Consider the following 26,599-nt stretch of genomic DNA (forward strand, 5'->3'; position numbering starts at 1 on the left):
CATGGAGCACTTTTTTTCATGGTACTTTTCTAGATCTCCTGCCTGTCCAGTCTCCTTGAGGGAGGGAAGGTGGAAGGTACTGGACTAGATGGAACATAGCCAACATCATTCCTAGGAAAGGGCTTGCCCCACTCTGTACCACTTGAACCACTCACCCCACATTCCCAGGAAAAGGCTTGCCCTACTCTGTACCACTTGAACCACTTGAACCACTTGCCCCACTCTGTACTCCTTCTTAAATTTCTCTGAAACAAGCTGGCCACCAGCCAGCACATGGCTCAGTGAGCAGCTGTGGGCGTGAGCAGCTTTGTAGGAAAGGCAGGAAGAGTAGCTGGGGAGAGATAAACTGTGGGCTTCAGGACGCGGGCTGCTGTACGGACAGCAGCCTTTCCGGGACCAGTGGTCTAAAAGATAGCGAAGAAGATGAGCGCGCTGGGAGACACAGCCTGGACAGACTCTGAAGGCTTCAGAGGGTGAGTGGCTCATTTGTCTCACATTCCATGCCAGGGACAAGGGAAAGGCAGGAGTGCTTATTCCTTTGGGGGTCCACAAAGGGTAGACTACCTGTGGCAGAAGTAAGTAGACCCGAGCATGCTCTTATCTGGTTACTAGCAAGCTGTACAGTCTTGAGCAAGTCACCTGCCCTCTCTGGGCCTGTTTTCTCATCTATAAAATAAGGAATTGGCCAAGTCTAATAACCAGACTAATAACCATACCTAACATTTGTGCAGTGTTCACCAGTTTCACTTTTGAAATAGAACTTCATTGGGTCCCCGTGGCAACACTTGGTTGAAGGATTGACTGTCACATTTACAGGTGAAGAGGGCTTCCCAGGTGGCACTAGTGATAAAAAAAAAAAAAAACCCACCTGCCAATGCAGAAGATGTAAGAGACATGGGTTCAATTCCTGGGGTGGGAAGATCCGCAGGAGAAGGAAATAGCAACCCACTCCAATATTCTTGCCTGGAGAACCCCATGAACAGAGGAGCCTGGCAGGCTACAGTCCATGGGTTTGCCAAGGGTTGGACACAACTGAAGTGACTTAGCACACACGAACACACAGATGAGGAAACTATTACACACTGGGGCCAGTGGACCTAAGAACCGGGTCTCCTGGGGACAGTTCTGGGCTCTCGTCAGCACCAGCTTCCCCTTGAGCTCTGAAACCTGAAGATTCCCGGTTTCTTGTCAAGGACCACCTCATTTTCCCCACCCTCTCTCACTCTTTACTTCCCACCAGTTGTCTCTTCCCCAGCCCCTTTGCAGAGTTTCCTTTCTCATCCTGCAGGCCAGGCACACTAATATTTCTGAGACGAGGGAGGTTAGTATTTGATACCCTGCCCCCATGCTCCCTGGGTTAGCAGTTGTGTGCAGCCTGTTTCCTAGAATTCGCTCTGCTTTGTGGAATGTCTTCCTGTGGGGTCCCAAGAGAAGTAGTAGGTGAGGCTGTTTAATCTTTAGGGCCATGCTTCTCCAGGTGTGAGCCTGGGCCCTGTTGTGTGGGTCACAGACAGTCAGGGTGCTGCTTACATATGCAGATTCCTGGGCCTCACCCCAAAGTTGGTTAATATGCAGATTCCTGGGCCCTGCCCCAAATTTGGTGAGTCAGAATGGGCATTTCACCAGCTTCCCCTGTTTCTGACAAGCACTAACCAGGGTCTGAGAACCATGCTCTTAGGAGACTGCCTTGTTGGGCTGCAGAGGGCTGTTGATAGACTTCTTAGAAGTGAACCACACTTATATTACTGAAGTAAGTCCTTCCTGATGATGATGATAATTGATTTTTACTTCCTGGCCATGCCATGTGGCATGTGAGATCTTAGTTCCTCGATCAGGGGTGAGAACCCCCTGTAGTGGAAGCTTGGAGTCTTAACCGCTGGACCACCAGAGAAGTCCCTAATTTTTAAAGTAAACTTTAAGATTTAACTAGGTTATATTTTAGAGTTTTGCATCTCTGTAAGTGAAACTTGTCCAGAATTTTCTCTTTTTGCATGCTGTCTTCAGTGGGATTGGGTAATGATAGCTTATAAACTAGGGATCTTACCGTCATTTTCTACAATCTGAGATGGTTTGACATTGGACTTATTTTCTGAAGATTAGAGAAAGCTCAACTGTGAAAACAAGCTGGGCCTGACATTATTTTATTTTATTTATTTATTTTTTTAATTTTAATTTTTACTTTATTTTGCTTTACAATACTGTATTGGTTTTGCCTTACATTGACATGAATCCACCATGGGTGTACATGAGTTCCCAATTCTGAACCTCCCTCCCACCTCCCACCCCATATCATCTCTCTGGATCATCCCCATGCACCAGCCCCAAGCCTCCTGTATCCTGTATTGAACATAGACTGGCAATTCGTTTCTTACATGATAGTATACATGTTACAATGCCATTCTCCCAAATCATCCCACCCTCTCCCTCTCCCACAGAGTCCAAAAGTCCATTCTATACATCTGTGTCTCTTTTGCTATCTCGCATACAGGGTTATCATTACCATCTTTCTAAATTCCATATATATGTGTTAGTATACCGTATTGCTGTTTTTCTTTCTGGCTTACTTCACTCTGTATAATCGACTCCAGTTTCATCCATCTCATTAGAACTGATTCAAATGTATTCTTTTTAATAGCTGAGTAATACTCCATTGTGTATATGTACCACAGCTTTCTTATCCATTCATCTGCTGATGGACATCTAGATTGTTTCCATGTCCTGGCTATTATAAACAGTGCTGCAATGAACATTGGGGTACATGTGTCTCTTTCAATTCTGGTTTCCTTGGTGTGTATGCCCGGCAGTGGGATTGCTGGGTCATCAGGCAGTTCTATTTGCAATTTTTTAAGGAATCTCCACACTGTTCTCCATAGTGGCTGTACTAGTTTGCAGTCCCACCAACAGTGTAAGAAGGTTCCCTTTACTCCACACCCTCTCCAGCACTTATTGCTTGTAGACTTTTTTTTTTTTTTATACAAAGGCTTTCAATTTTATTTTATTTTTAACAAACATACATGGGACTTGATAAAGGTTACTAACTGAATGAGCTCTAACAGACAGGTTCTCTGTGGCTTTGACACACTCATCTTCTAAATGATCAGCTAGCTAGTTAGGACTGTACACTTGGTACTTTTTGCGGTTGTTCAGTCATTCAATCATGTCCAGCTCTTTGCCACCTCATGGACTGTAGCCCACAAGGCTCCTCTGTCCATGGGATTTCCTAGGCAATTCTTGTAGACTTTTGGATCGCAGCCATTCTGACTGGTGTGAAATGGTACCTCATTGTGGTTTTGATTTGCATTTCTCTGATAATGAGTGATGTTGAGCATCTTTTCATGTGTTTGTTAGCCATCCGTATGTCTTCTTTGGAGAAATGTCTATTTAGTTCTTAGGCCCATTTTTTAATTGGGTCGTTTATTTTTCTGGAATTGAGCTGCATAAGTTGCTTGTATATTTTTGAGATTAGTTGTTTGTCAGTTGCTTCATTTGCTATTATTTTCTCCCATTCTGAAGGCTGTCTTTTCTCCTTGCTTATAGTTTCCTTTGTTGTGCAGAAGCTTTTAATTTTAGTTAGATCCCATTTGTTTATTTTTGCTTTGATTTCCACTATTCTGAGAAGTGGGTTATAGAGGATCCTGCTCTCGGAGAGTGTTTTGCCTATGTTCTCCTCTAGGAGTTTTATAGTTACTTGTCTTATGTTTAGATCTTTATTTGAGTTTATTTTTGTGTGTGGTGTTAGAAAGTGATCTAGTTTCATTCTTTCACAAGTGGTTGACCAGTTTTCCCAGGAGCACTTGTTAAAGAGATTGTCTTCACTCCATTGTATATTCTTGCCTCCTTCATCGAAGATAAGGTGTCCATAGGTGTGTGGATTTTTCTCTGGGCTTTCTATTTTGTTCCATTGATCTATATTTCTCTCTTTGTGCCAGTACCATACTGTCTTGATGACTGTGGCTTTGTAGTAGAGCCTGAAGTCAGGCAGGTTGATTCCTCCAGTTCCACTCTTCTTTCTCAAGATTGCTTTGGCTATTTGAGGTTTTTTTGTATTTCCATACAAATTGTGAAATTATTTGTTCTAGCTCTGTGAAAAATACCGCTGGTAGCTTGATAGGGATTGCATTGAATCTGTAGATTGCTTTGGGTAGTATCCTCATTTTCACTACAGTGATTCTTCCAATCCAGGAACATGGTATATTTCTCCATCTATTAGTGTCCTCTTTGATTTCTTTCATCAGTGTTTTATAGTTTTCTATATATAGGTCTTTAGTTTCTTTAGGTAGATACATTCCTAAGTATTTTATTCTTTACATTGCAATGGTGAATGGAATTGTTTCCTTAATTTCTTTTTCTAGTTTCTCATTATTAGTGTATAGGAATGCAAGGGATTTCTGTGTGTTGATTTTATATCCTGCAACTTTACTATATTCATTGATTAGCTCTAGTAATTTTCTGGTGGAGTCTTTAGGGTTTCCTACGTAGAGGATCATGTCATCTGCAAACAGTGAGAGTTTTACTTCTTCTTTTCCAATTTGGATTTCTTTTATTTCTTTTTCTGCTCTGATTGCTGTGGCCAAAACTTCCAGAACTATGTTGAATAGTAGCAGTGAAAGTGGACACCCTTGTCTTGTTCCTGACTTTAGGGGAAATGCTTTCAATTTTTCACCATTGAGGATAATGTTTGTTGTGGGTTTGTCATAGATAGCTTTTATTATGTTGAGGTATGTTCCTTCTATTCCTGCTTTCTGGAGAGTTTTTATCGTAAATGGATGTTGAATTTTGTCAAAGGCCTTCTCTGCATCTATTGAGATAATCATATGGCTTTTATTTTTCAATTTGTTAATGTGGTGAATTACATTGATTGATTTGCGGATATTGAAGAATCCTTGCATCCCTGGGATAAAGCCCACTTGGTCATGGTGTATGATCTTTTTAATGTATTGTTGGATTCTGATTGCTAGAATTTTGTTAAGAATTTTTGCATCTATGTTCATTAGTGATATTGGCCTGTAGTTTTCTTTTTTTGTGTGGCATCTTTGTCAGGTTTTGGTATTAGGGTGATGGTGGCCTCACAGAATGAGTTTGGAACTTTACCTTCCCCTGCAATTTTCTGGAAGAGTTTGAGGAGGATAGGTGTTAGCTCTTCTCTAAATTTTTGATAGAATTCAGCTGTGAAGCCGTCTGGACCTGGGCTTTTGTTTGCTGGAAGATTTCTGATTACAGTTTCAATTTCCGTGCTTGTGATGGGTCTGTTAAGATTTTCTATTTCTTCCTGGTTCAGTTTTGGAAAGTTGTACTTTTCTAAGAATTTGTCCATTTCTTCCACGTTGTCCATTTTATTGGGATATAATTGCCGATAGTAGTCTTTTCTGATCCTTTGTATTTCTGTGTTGTCTGTTGTGATCTCTCTATTTTCATTTCTAATTTTATTGATTTGATTTTTCTCACTTTGTTTCTTGATGAGTCTGGCTAATGGTTTGTGAATTTTGTTTATCCTTTCAAAGAACCAGCTTTTGGCTTTGCTGATTTTTCCTATGGTCTCTTTTGTTTCTTTTGCATTTATTTCTGCCCTAAATTTTTAAGATTTCTTTCCTTCTACTAACTCTGGGGTTCTCCATTTCTTCCTTTTCTAGTTGCTTCAGGTGTACAGTTAGGTTATTTATTTGACTTTTTTCTTATTTCTTGAGGTATGCCTGTATTGCTATGAACTTTCCTCTTAGCACTGCTTTTATAGTGTCCCACAGGTTTGGGGTTGTTGTGTTTTCATTTTCATTCGTTTCTATGCACATTTTGATTTCTTTTTTCATTTCTTCTGTGATTTGTTGGTTATTCAGAAGCCTGTTGTTCAGCCTCCATATGTTGGCATTTTTAATAGTTTTTCTCCTGTAATTGAGATCTAATCTTAATGCATTATGGTCAGAAAAGATGCTTGGAATGATTTCGATTTTTTTGAATTTATCAAGGTTATATTTATGGCCCAGGATGTGATCTATCCTGGAGAAGGTTCCATGAGCACTTGAGAAAAAGGTGAAATTCATTGTTTTGGGGTGAAATGTCCTATAGATATCAATTAGGTCTAACTAGTCTATTGTATCATTTAAAGTTTGTGTTTCTTTGTTAATTTTCTGTTTAGTTGATCTGTCCATAGGTGTGAGTGGGGTATTAAAGTCTCCCACTATTATTGTGTTATTGTTAATTTCCCCTTTCATACTTGTTAGCATTTGCCTTACATATTGCGGTCCTCCTATGTTGGGTGCATATATATTTATAATTGTTATATCTTCTTCTTGGATTGATCCTTTGATCATTATGTAGTGTCCTTCTTTGTCTCTTTTCACAGCCTTTGTTTTAAAGTCTATTTTATCGGATATGAGTATTGCTACTCCTGCTTTCTTTTGGTCTCTATTTGCGTGGAATATCTTTTTCCAGTCCTTCACTTTCAGTCTGTATGTGTCCCTTCTTTTGAGGTGGGTCTCTTGTAGGCAGCATATATAGGAGTCTTGTTTTTGTATCCATTCAGCCAGTCTTTGCCTTTTGGTTGGGGCATTCAACCCATTTACATTTAAGGTAATTATTGATAAGTATGATCCTGTTGCCATTTAGTTTACTGTTTTGGGTTCGGGTTTATACACCCTTTTCGTGTTTCCTGCCTAGAGAATATCCTTTAGCGTTTCTTGGAGAGCTGGTTTGGTGGTGCTGAATTCTCTCAGCTTTTGATTGTCTGTAAAGCTTTTGATTTCTCCTTCATATTGAAATGAGATCCTTGCTGGGTACAGTAATCTGGGCTGTAGGTTATTTTCTTTCATCACTTTTAAGTATGTCTTGCCATTCCCTCCTGGCCTGAAGAGTTTCTATTGAAAGATCTGCAGTTATCCTTATGGGAATCCCCTTGTGTGTTATTTGTTGTTTTTCCTTGCTGTTTTTAATAGTTATTCTTTGTGTTTGAACTTTGTTAATTTGATTAATATGTTTCTTGGGGTGTTTCTTCTTGGGTTCATCCTGTTTGGAACTCTCTGGGTTTCTTGGACGTGGGTGATTATTTCCTTCCCCATTTTAGGGAAGTTTTCAACTATTATCTCCTCAAGGATTTTCTCATGGTCTTTCTTTTTGTCTTCTTCTTCTAGGACTCCTGTAATTCGAATGTTGGAGCATTTCATATTGTCCTGGAGGTCTCTGAGATTGTCCTCATTTCTTTTAATTCATTTTTCTTTTTTCCTCTCTGATTCATTTATTTCTACCATTCTATCTTCTACTTCACTAATCCTATCTTCTGCCCCCGTTATCCTACTATTTGTTGCCTCCAGAGTGTTTCTGATCTCATTTATTGCATTATTCATTATATATTGACTCTTTTTTATTTCTTCTAGGTCCTTGTTAAACCTTTCTTGCATCTTCTCAATCTTTGTCTCCAGGCTATTTATCTGTGATTCCATTTTGATTTCAAGATTTTGGATCATTTTCACTATCATTATTCAGAATTCTTTCTCAGGTAGATTCCCTATCTCTTCCTCTTTTGTTTGGTTTGGTGGGCATTTCTCCTGTTCCTTTACCTGCTGAGTATTCCTATGTCTCTTCATCTTGTTTATATTGCTGCGTTTGGGGTGGCCTTTCTGTATTCTGGGAATTTGTGGAGTTCTCTTTATTATGGAGTTTCCTCGCTGTGGGTGGGGTTGTATCAGTGGCTTGTCATGGTTTCTTGGTTAGGGAAGCTTGTGTCGGAGTTCTGGTGGGTGGAACTGGATTTATTCTCTCTGGAGTGTGATGAGGTGTTCAATAATGAGTTATGTGATGTCAATGGTTTTGGAGTAACTTTGAGCTGCCTGTATATTGAAGCTCAGGGGTGTGTTCCTGTGTTGCTGGAGAATTTGCCTGGTATGTCTTGCTCTGGAACTTGTTGGCCCTTGGGTGGTGCTTGGTTTCAGTGTAGATATGGAGGCGTTTGATGAGCTCCTATCAATTAATGTTCCCTGGAGTCAGGAGTTCTCTGATGTTCTCAGGATTTGGACTTAAACCTCCTGCTTCTGGTTTTCAGTCTTATTTTTACAGTAGCTTCAAGACTTCTCCATCTATACAGCACTGATGATAAAACATCTAGGTTAGAGATGAAAGTTTCTCCACATTGAGGGACGCCCAAAGAGTTTCACAGAGTTACATGGAGAAGAGAAGAGGGAGGAAGGAGTTAGAGGTGACCTGAATGAGATGAGGTGGAATCAAAAGAGGAGAGAGCAAGCTAGCCAGTAATCACTTCCTTATGTGTGCTCCACAGTCTGGACAGCTCAGAGATGTTCTCGGATTTATACAGGGAAGAGGAGAGGGAGGAAGTAGACAGAGGTGGCCAGTAGGATAAAAGAGAGAAATGAAAAGGAGAGAGACAGATCCAGCCAGTAACCAGTTCCCTAGGTGTTCTCCATCGTCTGGAACACACAGAGATTCAGAGTTGTTTAGAGAAGAGAAGGGGGAGGGAGGAGACAGAGACAACCTGGTGGAGAAAACGGAGAGTCCAAAGGAGGAGAGAGTGGTCAAGTCAGTAATCTCGCTCTCAGGTAAAATTGGGTACTGAAGATTGGGTTTTTAAATGTACAAAATTGACAACAAATACCAAAAAGCAAAGATTGAAAATCTAGAGTAAAGGTTGGATTTTCAAAAATACCGTATTAAAGAAAAGAAGAAGAAGGAAAACACTAAGTCACAAGAATTATTAAAAAAACAACAACAACAACCACACAAAAAAATATATATATAGCATTTGCTTTAAAAATAGGGTCTTTTCTTTTTTTTAAGTAATAGCCAGTCTGTCAGTCAGTCGCTCAGTCACTCAGTCGTGTCCGACTCTTTGCGACCCCAGCACGCCAGGCCTCCCTGTTCATCACCATCTCCCGGAGTTCACTCAGACTCACGTCCATCGAGTCTGTGATGCCATCCAGCCATCTCATCCTCGGTTGTCCCCTTCTCCTCCTGCCCCCAATCCCTCCCAGCATCAGAGTCTTTTCCAGTGAGTCAACTCATCACATGAGGTGGCCCAAGTACTGGAGTTTCAGCTTTAGCATCATTCCTTCCAAAGAAGTCCCAGGGTTGATCTCCTTCAGAATGGACTGGTTGGATCTCCTTGCAGTCCAAGGGACTCTCAAGAGTCTTCTCCAACACCACAGTTCAAAAGCATCAATTCTTTGGCACTCAGCCTTCTTCACAATCCAACTCTCACATCCATACATGACCACAGGAAAAACCATAGCCTTGACTAGATGGACCTTAGACGTCAAAGTAATGTCTCTGCTTTTGAATATGCTATCTAGGTTGGTCATAACTTTTCTTCCAAGGAATAAGCGTCTTTTAATTTCATGGCTGCTGTCACCATCTGCAGTGATTTTGGAGCCCCCAAAACATAAAGTCTGACACTGTTTCCACTGTTTCCCCATCTGTTTTCCATGAAGTGATGGGACCAGATGCCATGATCTTCGTTTTCTGAATGTTGAACTTTAAGTCAACTTTTTCACTCTCCTCTTTCACTTTCATCAAGAGGCTTTTTAGCTCCTCTTCACTTTCTGCCGTAAGGGTGGTGTTATCTGCATATCTGAGATTATTGATATTTCTCCCGGCCATCTTGATTCCAGCTTGTGCTTCTTCCAGTCCAGCGTTTAGGTTAAAGAAATAAAAATTAAAGGAGAAATGGAGGCCTTAAAATTTTTTTAAAGTTAGATTAAAAAAAGAAGAAAAAGAAAAGAAGAAAAAACAATCAAACAGCAACATCAATTTTAAAAAAAAGAATGATCGTAAAAATAGTAAAGATATATCTGGGACTTTCTCTGGTGTTGTGGGCAGTGTGGGGTCACTTCCAAAGTGGTTCCTCTGCTTAGCTTCTTCTTGTTTGCTGGTCTCTTCAGTATCTGATTTCCACCCTGACACAAGAGGGATGGTGGTGGACATTTTTTTTTTTTTTCAGGCTCACTTGTTCAGTCGCGCTGTTGGGAGGGAGGGATACTACAAACAAATAACACTGGCGTGTGCTCGCAGTGTTTCAGCCACACATGCTCACAGTGCACACCGCTCAGGCTCTACTTTGCTCCGCCAAGAACCGTCTGAGGCCAGCCCTAGGCTGCATGCACCTCCCTGGTCTAAGCTGCTCAGGTTTGGCTCTCAGGTAGCCCTCAGAGGCGCAGATTCGGTTGGGCCTGCGTTTTGGGCCTTTCCCAGGTCCAAGTAGCTCAGGTGTTTGGCGAGTGTGGTCGCTGCGACTTATCGCCTTTCCTGTGCCTGCTGCTCAGCTTTCTGGGTGTACCGCTGGCGCCCCTTCTGAGGCAGATGGTGACTGTCCAGAACCCCAAGAAGTCTTAGCAAAGAAGCCTGCTTACAGTTTAGTAGGAGATGTCTCTCTGGGGCTGTGATTGCTCCCTTCCAGCCCTTACGGTTCTGGTTGCCTGTCACCGGAGGGGGATGGTCTGCAGCCAGCTATTTCTGTTCTGTCCTTTGTTCTGTGCGCGGTCCTGGTGGTGTCTTATGTTAGAGCTTTTCACGTGGTAGCTATCCCACCATCTGGTATGCTAGCCCAAGTTAGTTCGCTCTGGTTACACTCGCGGCATTCTGGCCCGATTCTTAAAAAGCACTGCAGCTCGCGCCTCCCTGCCCAGCCCCCACTTGCTAGTGATGGATGCAGGCATCTGCGCTGCTTCTCCACTGGGGGAGTTACCGTTGGGCTCATAATCTGTTGGTTTTAATTATTTATTTATTTTTCTTCCCTGTTATGTTGCCCTCTGTGCTTCCAAGGCTCGCCACAAACTCGGCAGTGAGAGTGTTTCCTGGTGTTTGGAAACTTCTCTCTTTTTAAGACTCCCTTCCCAGGACAGGACTCCCTTCCCGGGACGGAGCTCCCGCCCTACCTCCTTTGTCTCTGTTTTTGTCTTTTATATTTTTTCCTACCTTTTTTTGAAGACAATGATCTGCTTTTCTGGGTGCTTGATGTCCTCTGCCAGCATTCAGAAGTTGTTTTGTGGAATTTACTCAGCGTTGAAATGTTCTTTTGATGAATTTGTGAGGGAGAAAGTGGTCTCCCCGTCCTAGTCCTCCACCATCTTCCTGACATTATTTTAAATGTTAACATTTAACCCCCTTACTATTTAAATGATTATTGGTCTGTTCAGAGTGTTATTTCTTGAAATTAATTCATTTCTCTATGTTCACCAATTGGTTGCACATAATACTCATATTTCTGTAGCTGTTTTCTGGATTCTATTGCCTTTCTCAATATTAATATTTTATTTTTTCACTTTCTCTAATCATGCTTTTTTTACTTAGTATTATCATAGAACCAACTTGTTTTTTCACTATGTGCATGCATGCTTAGTCACTCAGTCATGTCCGACTGTTTGTTACTCCATGGACTGTAGCCTTCTGGGCTCCTCTGTTCATGGGATTCTCCAGGCAAGAATACTGGAGTGGGTAGCCATTCCCTTCTTTAGAGGATCTTGCTAACCCAGGGATCAAACCTGGTTCACCTGCATTGCAGGCAGATTCTTTATCACCTGAGCCACTAGGGAAGAAGCCCTTTTTTCATTATACTGAGGCATAATTGATGTACAATTATTAAAATGAACAATTTGATGAGTATTGACATATGCATGCATCTGTAAAACCATTGCTGTAACCAAAATCAGTTTATCATTTTGACCTTTTTTTTTTCCAGTATTCTAGTTTCTTAATTTCAGATTTTATACTTGAGTCTATCCTTCTATTTGTGTATGTATGTGTTTTATTCTTTTTCTAGTTTCTTAAGTGAAAGCCCATTTATTTCATTTTTCTAAAGGTTATACTCCATTTATAGTTAAAAATATTGGCTACATTCCCTGTGTTGTACAATATATCCTTGTAGCTTATTTTATACATTGTTTGTACCTCTTAACCCCTTACCTCTATCTTTCCTCTCCACCTGTCCTCTCTCTATGGGTAAACACTAGTTTGCTCTCTATATCTGCGGATCTGTTTCTTTTCCATTATGTTCATAGTATGTTTTAGTTTTTACATTCCACATATAAGTGGTATCATAAAACATTTGTCTTTCTCTGACTCATTTCACTTTAACTCATTTATTTTTAATCTTATTTGTATATACAATTAATTCTCATTTTTTGTGGTAGTTGTATTCTGTAAAGTCACCACAAACCATGAATGAGGAAATTCTGTACCTTTATTCCTAGGGGAAATAAATACAGGATTTGATTCCTACCAGCTGATGAGCACAAAGTTTCATATAATGATCAATATATGATTTTGCTTTATGTGTGTTTCTGGTTAAAGACTCCTTTAAAAGCAGAAATTGTTGACTCGTTAACATAGACTTTGCGGTCAACAGCACTAGAACTCGCGTCTGAACAAAGCTTATCTAACAATGTAATTTCTGCATAAGGCAGATCACAGCCTTTTGTGCTGAGGAACACTAGACAGTGCTTTGTATTACTCCTGGGGGCCACTTTAAAGAGCGAAATCACCAATGAAGAGTGCAAAGATGTGAAACACACAATGCTAAATAGATTGTGGGAAAGCCATTTGTTTATAGTCTGAGAGCTGAGACAAGTAGGCAGACTGTTGCTTGTGTTGACCTCAATAGGAAACATGCACATTGAGCGACTCAAATGCATTCCCACCTTACCCATGTCCACGGTGACCTCAGAAATGCTGCAAGTATCGATTTGGGGTTACAAATAAATTTAGCAAGTAGGCTTATTTCCATATATGGAATCTGCAGATAATGAAGATTGATTTAAAGTTATATTAAACTCATGAGATATAGACAAAAGCCATTCTCACAAAGGAAGTTTAGAGAATAAGATGACATAAATTCTCACTCACTGACTCATCATTGACTCAAGTTTGGATTGCTGGGTTCTGATGCCACAGAAAGTGTTAATCTCCATTCTCATCACAGTATAGTTAGCCCATCTGTGAGGGTTTAAGATGACTGATGCCCTTGTGACATTGCTGATACATCCTGGACCTGGAGAGTCAAGCTCTCGGTCTCAGCCCTTGCATGGCTTATACTTGAAATGTTCAGGCAGAGGGTGGAGGTTCTTGGGTCTGATGGGAAAAGCACTGGCCTTGGAGCTGACCTGCTGAATAAAGTCTGCTAAATAGCTGAAGTGCTCTGAGCCTGTTTCCTCCCTGTAAAATGTCTTAGGGAGGAAGGAAGCTCAGAGCAGCCGAATATTTTGCATTCGGTAACAAGGACCAAAGCAAAGAGTGAGTGGGAAGGATTCAGAACACAGTAAAGAGCCGGGCAAATGTGAGGTGGGATGTCACTGTCACCATGCTAATAACACCCATGGAGCGAGCCATTCTCTGAACTTAAGCCCATAGTCTGCGGCCCAGTTCACTGGGGCCCTGTCACCCCAGAACCTAAAGAGACTTAAGCCTGGGTCAGCCAATGCCCTAGATAGAAGGAAGAGACTTAAAGACATCAAGAAGCAGCTGTGGGGAAGCACTGCTCCCACCCTGAAGCTAGTTCAACCACATGGGAAGCCCGAGACCCCAGCTGTAGGAAGACAGAGGTCCTGGGCCACCGTGAGGCCTCCTGAGCCCTTGAACACCCCAAACCCACACACCTGTCTCCTTTGTCTTCCAGCACCATGAATGCCGAGGAGGACGCCAAGTGGCTTCAGTGGGTGACGCACCAGTTTAAGACCATTGCAGGAGAAGATGGGGAAATCAACCTGCAAGACTTCAAAAAAGCCCTGAAGGTGAAAGAGGCAAGTGTCTGCTCCAGAAGTGGGTGCCCTGTGCTCATATTTTGTAGAGGAGGAGCAAGCTGGTTTGCAGGACACAGTACCTCACAAGGAAGGAAAAGTTGCTTCTCAGATTCCTTTGGGCTTGAGGCTCTACTCCTTAGCAGGGCCAGAGGATATTTCTGTCTCTGTTACCAGGGCCCTTCATCCATGGTGGTAGCCATGGCCTCCTGGGATCTTCCAAACAACACATGAAGTTGGAAATCAGTAGCTTGTCAAATCTTAAGAAATATTATTGACCTTACATTTACCGCCAGCCTCATGGGCAGAGGTGATGCCAAGGCTTAAGTTTCCTGCCAAAAAAACAAAATTTTCCACGGCTTGTATCCATTAAAGTCCTGTTGGCACTGCCACACCATCCCTAGTCCTCTCTCTTGGTGTCCTCTGCCCATCCCCATAACATTTGAATGCCCCTGTTTGGATAGGAGGGCCCCTCACTTGCTGGTGGTACCAGGGGCACTGCTTTGAACCCTAAACACTGTCTCCTTTCATAGTCAATATGGGGAAGGGAAAAAAGGCCTTCTGCCTAATAGGGGCTGTAAGATATCTTAAGATGAAGGCCATTCAGGATGGTAGAATATCGGGAGAGTGATAAAGGCATTACTAAAGGGACCCAGTGAAAAAGAGTGAAGCCAAGGCAGGGTTGACTGGCCACAGTAGACCTCATGCTTGTGAATTAGATCAGACACTAAAGCCCTCAGGCTCCTCTCCCTGCCTCAAGGAGTGGATCTCGGCCTGGCATATCTGACACTGACCCCGCCTGTCTTCTTAATTTCAGTGTTTTCAGTGCCTAACACAAAGCCTGCCTGGCAAGCCAGGGCTTGTGCTGATATGATTCTTGAATGAATGAATGGTTGAATGATGAGTGGAGTGAGTGTACCAGCAACTGAGAACAAGTGCTGTTAAGAACAACTCTACATTAAAAACATTTAACTGTAGGCTATAGGCAGCCCAAATGAGGCAATGACAAAGGTATTCAAGTGGCACCTTCTTTATAAATCCTTCCTGGCTTCACTGTCACCGGGGTCACCTTAAGGGGAAAAAGACAGGACCTGGGAGGAGCCTGCAGGGGGACACTCAATCTGACCTTTTCCCCATGTTGAGTAAGGGGCCACCAGAGGTCTGGACTGCAAGGCTGATGAGAGCGGTGGGTTGTGGAGACAGAGAGCCTTTGCAAATTACCAGGCCGGAGAGCCAGAAGGGGGCCCAGCACCTAGACACAAGCCTAGCCTCGCTACAGGGATCTGAACAGTTCTCCTACCAGAGCCCAGAATTGTTCTCAGCCGACAGGATGGGCCATGGACACTGTCCCCTAGTGTGGCTTCATTGGGCAGATCGCAGGCTATTTTCAGTCACTTGAGTCCTCCCTGAATCCCGCCACCCCATGGCATGTACACACACACACACACACACACACACACACACACACACACAGAGTGAATGAATTCAAAGCCTAGGCTCCATGGCCACATTTGTACCCATCTCCCATCCTCCTCTGGCCACAGTCTTTCTTTGCTGAGAGATTCTTCATCCTGTTTGACTCGGATGGAAGTGGCACCATCACACTTCAGGAGCTGCAGAAGGCACTGACCCTGCTCATCCACGGCAGCCCCATGGACAAACTCAAATTCCTCTTCCAGGTGTATGACGTCGACGGTAAGCATCCTTTGTGGGATGGGAGGAGGACTCAGAGGGAGGGACAAAGGGAGCGGGCCCATCTCAGTGACTACCCAGCACTGGGCTAATGTCTCCAGGGGACGCCAACAGCTTCCTCTCCCTCTCTCTGTGGGTTCCCTGCCCAGTTTCTGGTCCTCATCCCCCTTTTGTTGGGGGAGAGGGTGGGACACTGGCAGGCAGACAAATGCCCTTGATTCAACTCACGAGAAGCCAGAACTTTCCTTTGTTATTTTCCATGTTTGAAAAAAGAAATTGGTTTGTTGCTTTTTAATAATAGTAATAGCCCACTATGAACATTTTAGGCAATATAGAATGGTTTTAAAAAGAAAGCAAAAATCACCCATTGCATTTTTCTATACTGCCTTATAACTGATCGCATATACATATTCATCACACGTTTTTTAAAAACAAAATGGGATTATAATACTATATACACTGCCTTTCTTCACTCAACAATATAAACAATTGTTCATATAAGACTGTATTGCTTTACAATGTCATTTTTTATAGTAAAATAGTCATAATATTAAATTTATCACTTTAATCATTTCTAAGTGTATAGTTCAGAAGCATTACCTAAATTCACATTGTTGTGCAACCATCGCCACCATCCATCTGCAGAACTTGTTCATTTTTCCAGACCGACACTGTACCAACTAAACAATAACTCCTTACTGCCCCCTTCTCCAAGAATTTGACTATTCTAGCTACCTTATCAGAGGCAATGGCACCCCACTCCAGTACTCTCGCCTGGGAAATCTCATGGATGGAGGAGCCTGGTAGTCTACAGTTCATGAGGTGGCTAAGAATCAGACACGACTGAGCGACTTCACCTTCACTTTTCACTTTGATGCATTGGAGAAGGAAATGGCAACCCAGTCCCGTGTTCTTGCCTGGAGACTCCCAGGGACGGGGGAGCCTGGTGGGGTACCGTCCATGGGGTCACACGGAGTCGACACGATTGATGCAACTTAGCAGCAGCAGCAGCAGCAGCCACCTTATATAAATGAAATTGTATAATAGCTGTCCTTTTGTAACTGGCTTATTTAACTTAGCATAATGTTCCCAAGGTTCACCCATGTTGTACCATGTGACAGGCCTTCATTATTTTTTTAAGACTGAATATGACCTGTTGAATGCATATACTACATTTTGTTTATCCATTCATTTGTCAATGGACACTTGGGTTGCTTCTACCTTTTGGCTATTGTGAATAATGCTGCTATAAATATGGGAGCACAAATATCTCTTCAAGACCCTGCTTTCGGTTCTTTTGGGCATGTACCCAAAAATGGAATCACTGGATCACAGGACAATTCTTTTTGTTTTTTTGAGGAACTACCTGATTGTTTTCCACAGTGGTTGCACCATTTTACATTCACACCAGCAATGCATAAAGGTTCCAATTTCTCCAATACTTATACTTTTCTTTTTTCTGTTTTTCTTTTTTTGACAACAGCTATCTAACAGGTGTGAAGGGGAAACTCAATGGAGTTATAGCAGCATTTGTAGTGACTGTGTTATATGCTACTGTGTGACTTTGACCCACTGATTCCATGAAGCACAGCCTAGTAGTTAAGATCTCTGACTCTGAGACCAAGTTACCCAGGTTCAAATCTCAGCTCTACCAGTTGTTGACCCTAGACAAAGTGCTTAACTTTTCCATGCTTTAATTTCCCCATGTATCACATGAAAATAATGATCATCATAATAGTACGTACTTGTGAGGTTGATAGGATTAAATTAGTTATGTAAACTCAAAACAATGCCTAGCTCAGGACACACCTTTACAGGGGTCAGTTGTTGCTTATTTACTCAAACACCATTTCCAAAATGGAGACTTCCATTGTTCTCCGTCCTTACTTTGGCATTATAAATGACACTGCAATAATTATCCTGGTTCTTACATCATTGGCAACTTTGTGGCTTAAAGAGTCTCTGAAAGCCCAGAATCATCAAAGGAAGGGAGTCTGAGTGGGAAAAAGGCACCCAGTGAGACTGGGGTGGTTGGTAAAGCCAGACTGGGCAGGTCCCAGAGGCCATGGTTTGGATCTCAGTACAATGAGTAAGTAGGGAGCCACTGACGAGCACTGAGAGGAGTCACAGGGCTGGATTTGCACCCGGAAAAGCTCAACGCAGCTGCTGTTGTGCTCCTGGGCACGGCCCTCTGGCCTATGGGGTTTCTCTAGCTCCTGTATGATTTTGGCTACGAAAAAAGGCCTGTTATCACTTTGGAAGGGCTTTGGGAGTCCAAATAAAGGAACTGTTTCTTTTAAAAGAGACATACAGACATCCATAGCCTTTTTGGATCAGATAGGGAAGGCTTCAACCCATCCTGTGCAATAGTTGGCCTTGGGGTTGGGGGGCTCCCTCTTTCCAGGTTTTAAGAACCTGGTCCTTGGATTTATTTGTGAAGGAACGGCTCCTTCCTTTGCATTTTTAGTGGGAGCTTACAGTGCCTTTTGGGCATAGTCATGGATCGCCTTCTGAATGTGTCCAAGATTAATAATATCTGGACACACCTTGGTTCACACCCTCATCCCTTAGAATTCGTCAGTAGTAAGAAAAGGCCTCCATAGATCATTTCAAACGAGCTAAATCTCAGACTCCTCCTGGGGGCTACATGGACCCTGAGGAGTGCGATAGGAAACAAGTTCGTCCAGGGTTCACGAGTTTCTTGGCAGAGCTTTACTAAGGTTTTCTTTAAAGTATGGTCCATGATGGCTCTTGGCTTGGGCTCTTGCCTGAGCTGAAGGACAGGAGGTGTGACTGGAGAGTGGTGTGTTAGACTCTGCATTGTACTGTGATTACAGGCTTTGACTTTGGCCCAAGTATTGATCACAGTACCAAAAAGACTTTCATTTATGTGTAGCTGCTTTCTTCCAAATACTGCATTGTTGTTGTTGTTCGGTCACCCAGTTGTGTCTAACTCTTTGTGACCCCATGGACTGCAACATACCAGGCCTCCCTGTCCCTCATCATCTCCTGAAGTTTGCTAAGTTCATGTCCATTGCATTGGAGATGCCATCCAGCCATCTCATGCTCTGACCCCCTCTTTTCCTCAATCTTTCCCGCATCAGGGACTTTACCAATGAGTTGGCTATTCGCATCAGATGACCAAAATACCAGAGCTTCAGTTTCAGCATCAGTCCTTTCTGCTTTATAATTATCTATTATCCTTGAACCAACACTGAAAGGGAGGAATGCTGCTGCTACTGCTGCTAAGTCGCTTCAGTCGTGTCCAACTCTGTGCGACCCCATAGACGGCAGCCCACCAGGCTCTGCCGTCCCTGGGATTCTCCAGGCAAGAACACTGGAGTGGGTTGCCATTTCCTTCTCCAATGCATGAAAGTGAAAAGTGAAAGTGAAGTCGCTTAGTCGTGTCCGACTCTCAGCGACCCCATGGACTGCAGACTACCAGGCTCCTCTGTCCATGGGATTTTCCAGGCAAGCCCCATTTTAGAGATGAACAAAGTCACAAGACTCTAAAGGACTTATAGCCCACCATCACACAGTAAGGGGCAGAAGCTTACCCTCATGTGTTATTGCTACCTCATGTGTTATTGCTACCTCATGTGTGTCTATATCCAAAATAAGTCAAGAAATTTCTAATCAAGTGTCCTACTACTTATGAAGAATAAAAATATATACAGAAAAAAAATGCCTCAGATCCCATCTCAGTTGATACAGTTGTTTCTCAAGTTAATCCCAGGATCCCTGTGGATACCCAAACCCATGGATGTTCAAGTCCTTTATATCAAATGTAGACATACAGTTGACTCTTGATAACCTGTGGGTTCATGCATCCACAGATTCAACCAACTGTGATCAGATTTGCAGATGAGGAACCTGTCTATACTGAGAGGCAACTGTACTTTTGGCTTCCTTTTCACATCACTCTTAGCCACTCATGTTTACATAAGGTCACAATGCTGACTTGAGGGACCAGCTGTGGCCTCTCAGGACAACATGGAGGGATGAGCAGAATCTGCTACACATTGGGGAACAAAGGGAAACCTCTTCACCACCACCTCATATACAATCTGCCTCTGAATAACTGGGGCTCTGGGCACATAGCTCCTTATAGATTAAGTAAGCAAGTGTATCTTCTGGGCAGATGGTCTTGGAAAATTGAGTGGTACTTAGAGAGGAGGCTGCAGATTCTAGAGGAAGGCATGCACTGAGGCCAAAGATTCTCCATGCTTGGGAAGGTGTTTGCCTCTGTTGAGCCCAGAAGTAGGGAGCCATGGAAGGTTTGTGAGCTGGAGGTGCCATGTGTCCTTTGATTGCCTGGTCTTTACTCCTAAAGACATCAGGTTGGCAAAACCCTGAACGAACAGGAAGTTAACCCCACAATGCGGGGTTGTGCAAGGCAGGGGGAGTTTGCAAGTACCGAGTGAGGCGGGAGGCGGGTGGGTGCAGGTCCCCACTAGGCTTCACTTCACCTGAAACAGGCAGCGGCTCCATCGACCCTGACGAGCTGCGCACCGTGCTGCAGTCGTGCCTGTACGAGAGCGCCATCTCGCTGCCCGAGGAGAAGCTAGACCAGCTGACGCTGGCGCTCTTCGAGTCAGCCGACAAGGACTGCAGCGGCACCATCACCTTCGAGGAGCTCCGAGACGAGTTGCAGCGCTTCCCCGAGGTCATGGAGAACCTGACCATCAGGTACCGCCCTGTCTGGTGCAGGGACTCAGCCCGTGCCGGGATTAGACGCCAGGTGCGAAGTGTGGCCTGAGCACAAGGATGATCCCTCGGCCTGGCCCCGCCCCGCCCTGGTCGGCACCACCCAGCCCCGCCCCTCGGGTTCCCTCCCTGGCCCAGCTTAGCTCCTCTGCCCGCTTTCTCTTGGGGCCAAAGGTCTGTCCTGCCCTCTGCTGGGCAGCTGTTGTCATGCGTGCATTTTCTACAGGGTTCCTTAAGAATCAACTCGATATTAAGCACCAACTATGTGCTGGGCATTTTTACAAGTGTATCATTGCAAGCATGGAAAAGGAAATTGAGGTTACACAAAGAATGAAGTAACAAAAAGACGTTAAAGTTATTTCACCTGAAGTAACACGCCTGCTGCTGCTGCTGCTGCTGCGTCACTTCAGTCGTGTCCAACTCTGTGCGACCCCATAGACGGCAGCCCACCAGGCTCCGCCGTCCCTGGGATTGTCCAGGCAAGAACACTGGAGTGGGTTGCCATTTCCTTCTCCAATGCATGAAAGTGAAAAGGGATAGTGAAGTTGCTCAGTCGTGTCCGACTCTTAGCAACCCCATGGACTGCTACCCACCAGGCTCCTCCATCCATAGGATTTTCCAGGCAAGAGTACTGGAGTGGGGTGCCATTGCCTTCTCCAAGTAACCCGCCTAGGAGCACACAAATAATTAGCAAAGACAGTTATTTATTCAACTTGTTCGAGCAGCTACTCTGTACCAAGCCTTGTTCTCAGTAATGGCAGAGCTCTGCTGGGGCTGCATTCCAGGCTGAGACAGGTAATTTATACCAATAAACAAGTACATAAACTAGACAAGCACAAATTTGATAGGCGCTGTGGAGAAAATAATATAGAAAAAGTATAACAACAGACCTCCAAGTTCGGAATAGTGCCGCTTTTGTACTTCATTCTTTCTGTGTATTAAGTTCAAAAATTTCTCAGATTCTTCCATCCATTATGATTGTCTCCCCACTCCAGATAGTAAAAAAAAAAAAAAAATGTGGTGGGTGTGGTATCAGACAGACAGGAGATTGATCCCAGTTCTACCTCGCTGAGTGACTGTAAGCAAGTCACTTGACCTCCCTTTCCTGATGTGAAAGCAAGCCGGCCTGTTTGCCCCGAGGCTCCCAAGAGTTAGCGGCTGCAGAGGGAGCGCGTCTCCAGGTCCCCACTCTGGTGGTCCCCGCCGCCCCGCGTCCCCCTGAGTGGAGTCCTCTCTTACAGCGCTGCTCACTGGCTAACGCCTCCAGCTCCCCAGCGACACCGGCGCCAACCTCGCCCGCTGACCTCTGCCTACTGGCACAACCACCGCAGCCACGCGCTCTGCCTGGCCGTCTTTGTGGGCCTCCACGTGCTGCTGTTTGCTCTGGCAGCTCATGCCCACCAGGGCTTGGGAGCCAGCATCATGGTGGCCAAGGGCTGCGGCCAGTGCCTCAACTTTGACTGCAGCTTCATCGCGGTAGGGCTCTGCGGGCACAACACAGGGAAGCAAGCAGGGGGACTGATGTAGGCTCCTCTCAGACTAAATGACCCACACATGGACACCTGCATTGGCAGCGCAGGATGGCACCTTAGAAATCCACTGGGCCAACACTCAGCGGTGGGGACTAAGGCTCAGGGAGGAGCAGCGAGTGGTCTGTTGTCACACAGCAGGTAAATAATACAGCTGGCATTTTTGTGTGCTTGCTATGTAGCAGTCACAGTGCTAAGCACTTTCCATAGGGTTACTGACTCTCCCAATAACCCTATGGTAGACCCAGAGGAGGTCAGGCTAGGTCCTGTGCAGGGCTCCAGCCAGAAAGAGAATACTTCAAGAGGCCTTGAATGCCAGAACGTGATCCTCTGGACCAGAGCCTGAGGTCTCCAAGTGTATTTGATAACACGCTTCTACAACTGGAATGAAACAAAACACAACAAAAATAAGCAAAAAACAAAAACCCCTTCCAATTACCCAATATATGCTCACTTATAATTGTATGCATGCCCTGTTATTGTTAGCCAATAGGTTTAGGCACAATATAAGGCAAGGTTCATCTTTAATGATCAGAGATGTACATCTCTAGTTCAAATACTCCTTTTGACACTATCATCTTCTTACTAGAGTGGGTTTTATTTTTAACCTCATAACTGGCTACAAAGAATTCACACCAGGAATGGGACACACATGACTCATTTTTGTGGTCACTTGCTCTTCCCTTATTAACACTATTTTCAATCTGCATTTTCTCTGTGGGGAATCTTTTTAAGCTACTTGTCCTTTCTGAGGGGTAGTTAGCTTACTTAAATTAAAAGCAGTTAATGTAATCTGCAAATTCACACAATAGGACAGGCATAAATTAAAGCAAATGAGTAAGGGAGAGGGCCCTCGCCATAAGCCCCTTGAAAAGTGCCATCTCCCCTCAGGACATCTCAAGAACTACATGGGACATGGTGCCTGTCTGACCTATGACTAAATGAGGACTCCATGTCTACACTGAGCCTAAATATTAGTAAAAGCTTATGTGCTTCCCACGTGTTGAGATAAAAGGAATACAAACAGACATTCCTAAGATTTTCTTCTTCCCTGCCCAGTTCTGGAGGTCCTACTTTGGGACCCCAGCTATGAATCTAGGGCAGCAATCGAAGACTTGAGGGCAGGGGAGGTGGTGATGTCCCCTAGCCCCCCCCGCCTCCAGCCCCGCCCCGCCTCCAGCCCCGCCCACCCGTAAGCACAGCCGTCTCAGGGGGAGGCAGGGAGACGCTGCTGCGAAGGGGAGGGCCTCAGGCTAGAGAGCGAGACAGATGGGCTCTCTACCGCTTTGCTCGGCCAGGTGCTGATGCTCAGGCGCTGCCTCACGTGGCTCCGGGCCACGTGGCTGGCTCAGGTCCTGCCGCTGGACCGCAACATCCAGTTCCACCAGCTTATGGGCTACGTGGTGGTTGGGCTCTCCCTCGTGCACACCGTGGCCCACGTAGTGAACTTCGGTGAGTAGCCTGGGGCTGGGGTTGGGGAGGAATCTGGGCTTTCCACAAACCACTAATTTATCCCACCCATGTGTCCCGGTGGGCAGAGAAGGGTGTCCTGGATAAGCTGGATGGGGAGAAGTGGGAACCCCAGCAGGAAGGTGCAGTGGGCCGAGCTTGTCTTGTGCTCATCCCCAGCGCTCCGGGCTCAGTCTGAGGCCATGCCCTTCCAGTTTTGGGAACTCCTGCTCACCACCAGGCCTGGCATCGGCTGGGTCCATGGCTTGGCCTCCCCGACTGGCGTGGCTCTGCTCCTGCTGCTGCTCCTCATGTTCGCCTGCTCCAGCTCCTGTGTCCGCAGGAGTGGCCACTTTGAGGTGCCCCAGCCTTTCCCCTTTGCCTGGCCTATCTTGGGCTCCCACCTTCCTTTCTTCCTTTTTTTAAAAAAATTAATTTTTATTGGAGTATAGTTGGTTTCTGTTGTTCAGCAAAGTGAGTCACCCACCTTCATTTCATGCTGTGCCTCCTCCAACTTATAGAGCCCAGGAAGTTCCAGGTGGTTTGCATACTGTGGACATGTGACTTGGGTTCTGCCACTGAACTGTGATGTATGTCTGGCGAGTGAAAATGTTCTGCTCTAGAAGATTCTACCTTTTTTTCTGGCTTATCCTCTTGCTCTAATTGGATTAAACTAGGCTCAAGATGGCACAGAGAGGGCAAGAAACAAGCTCTTGAGAGCTCTAATCCCCACCCCACTCCTTGTTGGTCATTCCACTGCCCTCATCAGTAAAGCGGAGCTGTGATTCTCTACCTTTGCAGTTATTTTAGAAATTAAATGAGATAATATAGGTGAAGTCAATAACGATACACACCTGGCACGTGGGTGCTCTACAGGTGTTAGGTCTAGCCTTGCTTCCCTCTCTCTAGCCTCCTGGAGATATAAAAGGTCCCAAAGGATCTATTTGGAGAGTGTGTCCCCTGGACTGATTTGGTCATAGCAGAAATAGACATACATATATATATATATATACACAATCACCTACTCTGAGCCAGCAATGATCCATTGAAGTCATAATCAGCATCCTCACTTGACCCACGAGGAATCTGACTCATAGAAGTAACTTACCAGGCCGAGGCCACACAGCTAGTAGCAGAGCAGGTATTAAAACTCAGGGCTTTGCTCTTTCTTCTCTACTGCCAGAACATCATTGCTCTCTTTCCTTCCTTCCCCCTGAGAAAGGGTCAGTGGGTTGGGACACTGGTGTTGATGAGCCCATCAGAGGGGACAGTTCACCCTGCCCATAACACATCCAGGCAGATGTTCCAGGTGTTTGTCACTAGCGCCAAGAGTCTTTACTTACAGACTCTCTGAGCCAGGCCCTCAGAACAAAGAGGCAACAAAGCTTCCCACCCCCAATCTTCTACACAAGCCTGTTCCCAGGAGAGGGTGTGTATAGCCAAGGCTCTGGGCACAGTCCTGGCTTTGAAGGTGACCATGAACCTTGGCTCTGTCCCACCCCCATGCCCTGAAACCTTTACTCCCCCATCTCCCACAGGTGTTCTACTGGACCCACCTGTCCTACCTCCCCATGTGGCTCCTGCTCATCCTGCATGGGCCCAACTTCTGGAAGTGGCTGCTGGTCCCTGGCACGTTGTTCTTCCTGGAGAAAACCATCAGCCTGGCAGCGTCCCGCATGGCAGCCCTGCACATCGTGGAAGTCAATCTCCTCCCTTCCAAGGTACAAAGGGGGCCTGAGGTCAGCCAAGAGGTGTCCCAGGTGGTGGGGTGCAGCAGCTGGGTGCTCTGTTAGACCTCCACCCCCAGGAAATAGGGAGCACAGTGGAGGAGACAAGTGCAAGACGTGGTCCAGCCCTGCAAGAGTGACACTTCTGGAAGGGGAATGGCGGGTAGGCAGGGCACTACTAAAGGCCAGGCATGCGTAGAACACCTTCAGTAAGTATATATTACATGTCTGCAAGGGGCAGGCCCTGCGCTTGGTGACAGAGATGCAGAGAAAACGGAGGCACTCTTCTACTCTCCACAGACACACAGGGTAACAGGAGAGGCAGCCCTTTCATCAGTGCAAGGCTGTTTTGGCAAGAGAAGAAAATCTCAGGGGGCGTTAAACTCTTTGAGAGATCAGAGAAGCTTCAGAATGAGAGGGGAGCTGTCATATCAGGGTTTTGAGAGATGAATAGAAGTTTGTTGGATAGACAAGACAGGGAAGGGTATTGCTGGGAGAAGGAACAGCATGGGCAAAGGCAGAGAATAATGAAAGGGCATACTGTACTGAAGGGACTGTAAGTAATTTGGAGCCAAGGTGCCAGGGAGAAGCTGGAGGGGTGGGCAGGGCCTAATGGTGAGTGGCCTCACTCTGCAGACCGTGGGAACCTTGAGCAGGGTGGGAAAAGGATGGTAGTGTTGAGCTGGTGTATACTCCAGCTGGATTTCTTCAGTTGCTCTGTGGAAGATGGCTTAGAGGGGACCACTGGGGAGGCTGTTGCACATATGCTCATGAGAGAGCTCATGAGAGCCTTGACCTTGACCAGCGTGGGGAGGGGCATATCACAGAAACGCTCAAGAGGTAGCTGGCTGCATTTGGGGTGGGGGGGGGTAGGGGGAGGAGTCTAGGCTGTCTTGCAGGTGTCTGAGTAATTGGGGGCATTTTTGGAGAAAGGACAGGCAGCTTTGGAGGGCTTGACTCTGGACAACTTGAAAGTGAGGACATGGAAGCTGGGTAAGAAACTGAGGTTTGTGTCTAGGCCCTGGCATCAGACAGGGTGGTTAGCTTCAGATCCCACGGTTTCTTAGCTGGTGCTCTTGAGCAAGTTATTTAACCTCTCTAATTCAGCCTCTCCTCTGTAGAGTGGAGAAAGGTTCGTCCCAGGGAGCTGTTGTAAGGACTAGAGACAGCACTTGCAGTTGCCCTTAGGACAACTAGAGGTAACACTTAAAGCGCTCCACACAGCTCTGGCGCCTGTAAGTGCTCAGTAAACCAAAGTTACTCTCCAGGAGGCTGTTGTATCCTGGGAGAAATGCCTGTTCCTGGTTGGAACGCCAGCCAAATGCCACAGCAGTTCCAGAAAAGGGGCTGGAGCAGTCAGGGGGCTTCACAGAGGAGGGGGGACACTCAGAAGCAGTATTTACACCAGAAGAAGTGGGATCACACCATGAGCCCCGCTTCAGACACAGCCTGCCTCCCCTTCTCCAGTGGCCACCTACTACCCACGTGCAGTAGGGTGAGTGCCACTCAGGGACACAGAAGGTCTCATGCCAGGCTGGCCTGGGTGATGGTGGAAGATGGCCCAGCCTGTGGTCCTGGGGCCCCTGGCAGCTCTGGGTCTGCACGGATGACCCTGGTCTCTTTCTCTCCGCAGGTCACTCATCTCCTCATCAAGAGGCCCCCTCTTTTCCACTACAGACCTGGTGACTACTTGTATCTGAACATCCCCAGCATCGCACGCTATGAGTGGCATCCCTTCACCATCAGCAGTGCTCCTGAGCAAAAAGGT

At 45.2% G+C, this 26,599-nt stretch overlaps 1 protein-coding gene across 19 annotated transcripts in view; it reads left to right on the forward strand.

The window, feature by feature from the left end:
* Positions 1-26,599, forward strand: part of NOX5 (NADPH oxidase 5) — a 72,468-nt gene that overhangs the window by 17,810 nt on the left and 28,059 nt on the right. For 12 of the 19 annotated variants that reach the window (XR_011258079.1, XR_011258077.2, XR_011258078.1 and 9 more), the window contains 8 exons: positions 13,607-13,730; positions 15,272-15,422; positions 19,898-20,108; positions 21,368-21,602; positions 22,954-23,107; positions 23,285-23,463; positions 24,643-24,825; positions 26,465-26,597. Coding sequence is in view for 15 of the 19 variants with exons in the window: in XM_069595490.1 (XP_069451591.1) it covers positions 13,607-13,730; positions 15,272-15,422; positions 19,898-20,108; positions 21,368-21,602; positions 22,954-23,107; positions 23,285-23,463; positions 24,643-24,825; positions 26,465-26,597 (1,370 nt within the window). In the remaining 4 variants the exon portion in view is untranslated. Of the gene's footprint in view, positions 1-309; positions 474-13,606; positions 13,731-15,271; positions 15,423-19,897; positions 20,109-21,367; positions 21,603-22,953; positions 23,108-23,284; positions 23,464-24,642; positions 24,826-26,464; positions 26,598-26,599 lie in introns of those variants that run through there. The other 7 variants (XR_011258076.1, XM_069595496.1, XM_069595502.1 and 4 more) reach the window with 2 other exon arrangements.

Source organism: Ovis canadensis, chromosome 7, assembly GCF_042477335.2.
Source record: "Ovis canadensis isolate MfBH-ARS-UI-01 breed Bighorn chromosome 7, ARS-UI_OviCan_v2, whole genome shotgun sequence".
Taxonomy (NCBI): Eukaryota; Metazoa; Chordata; class Mammalia; order Artiodactyla; family Bovidae; genus Ovis; species Ovis canadensis.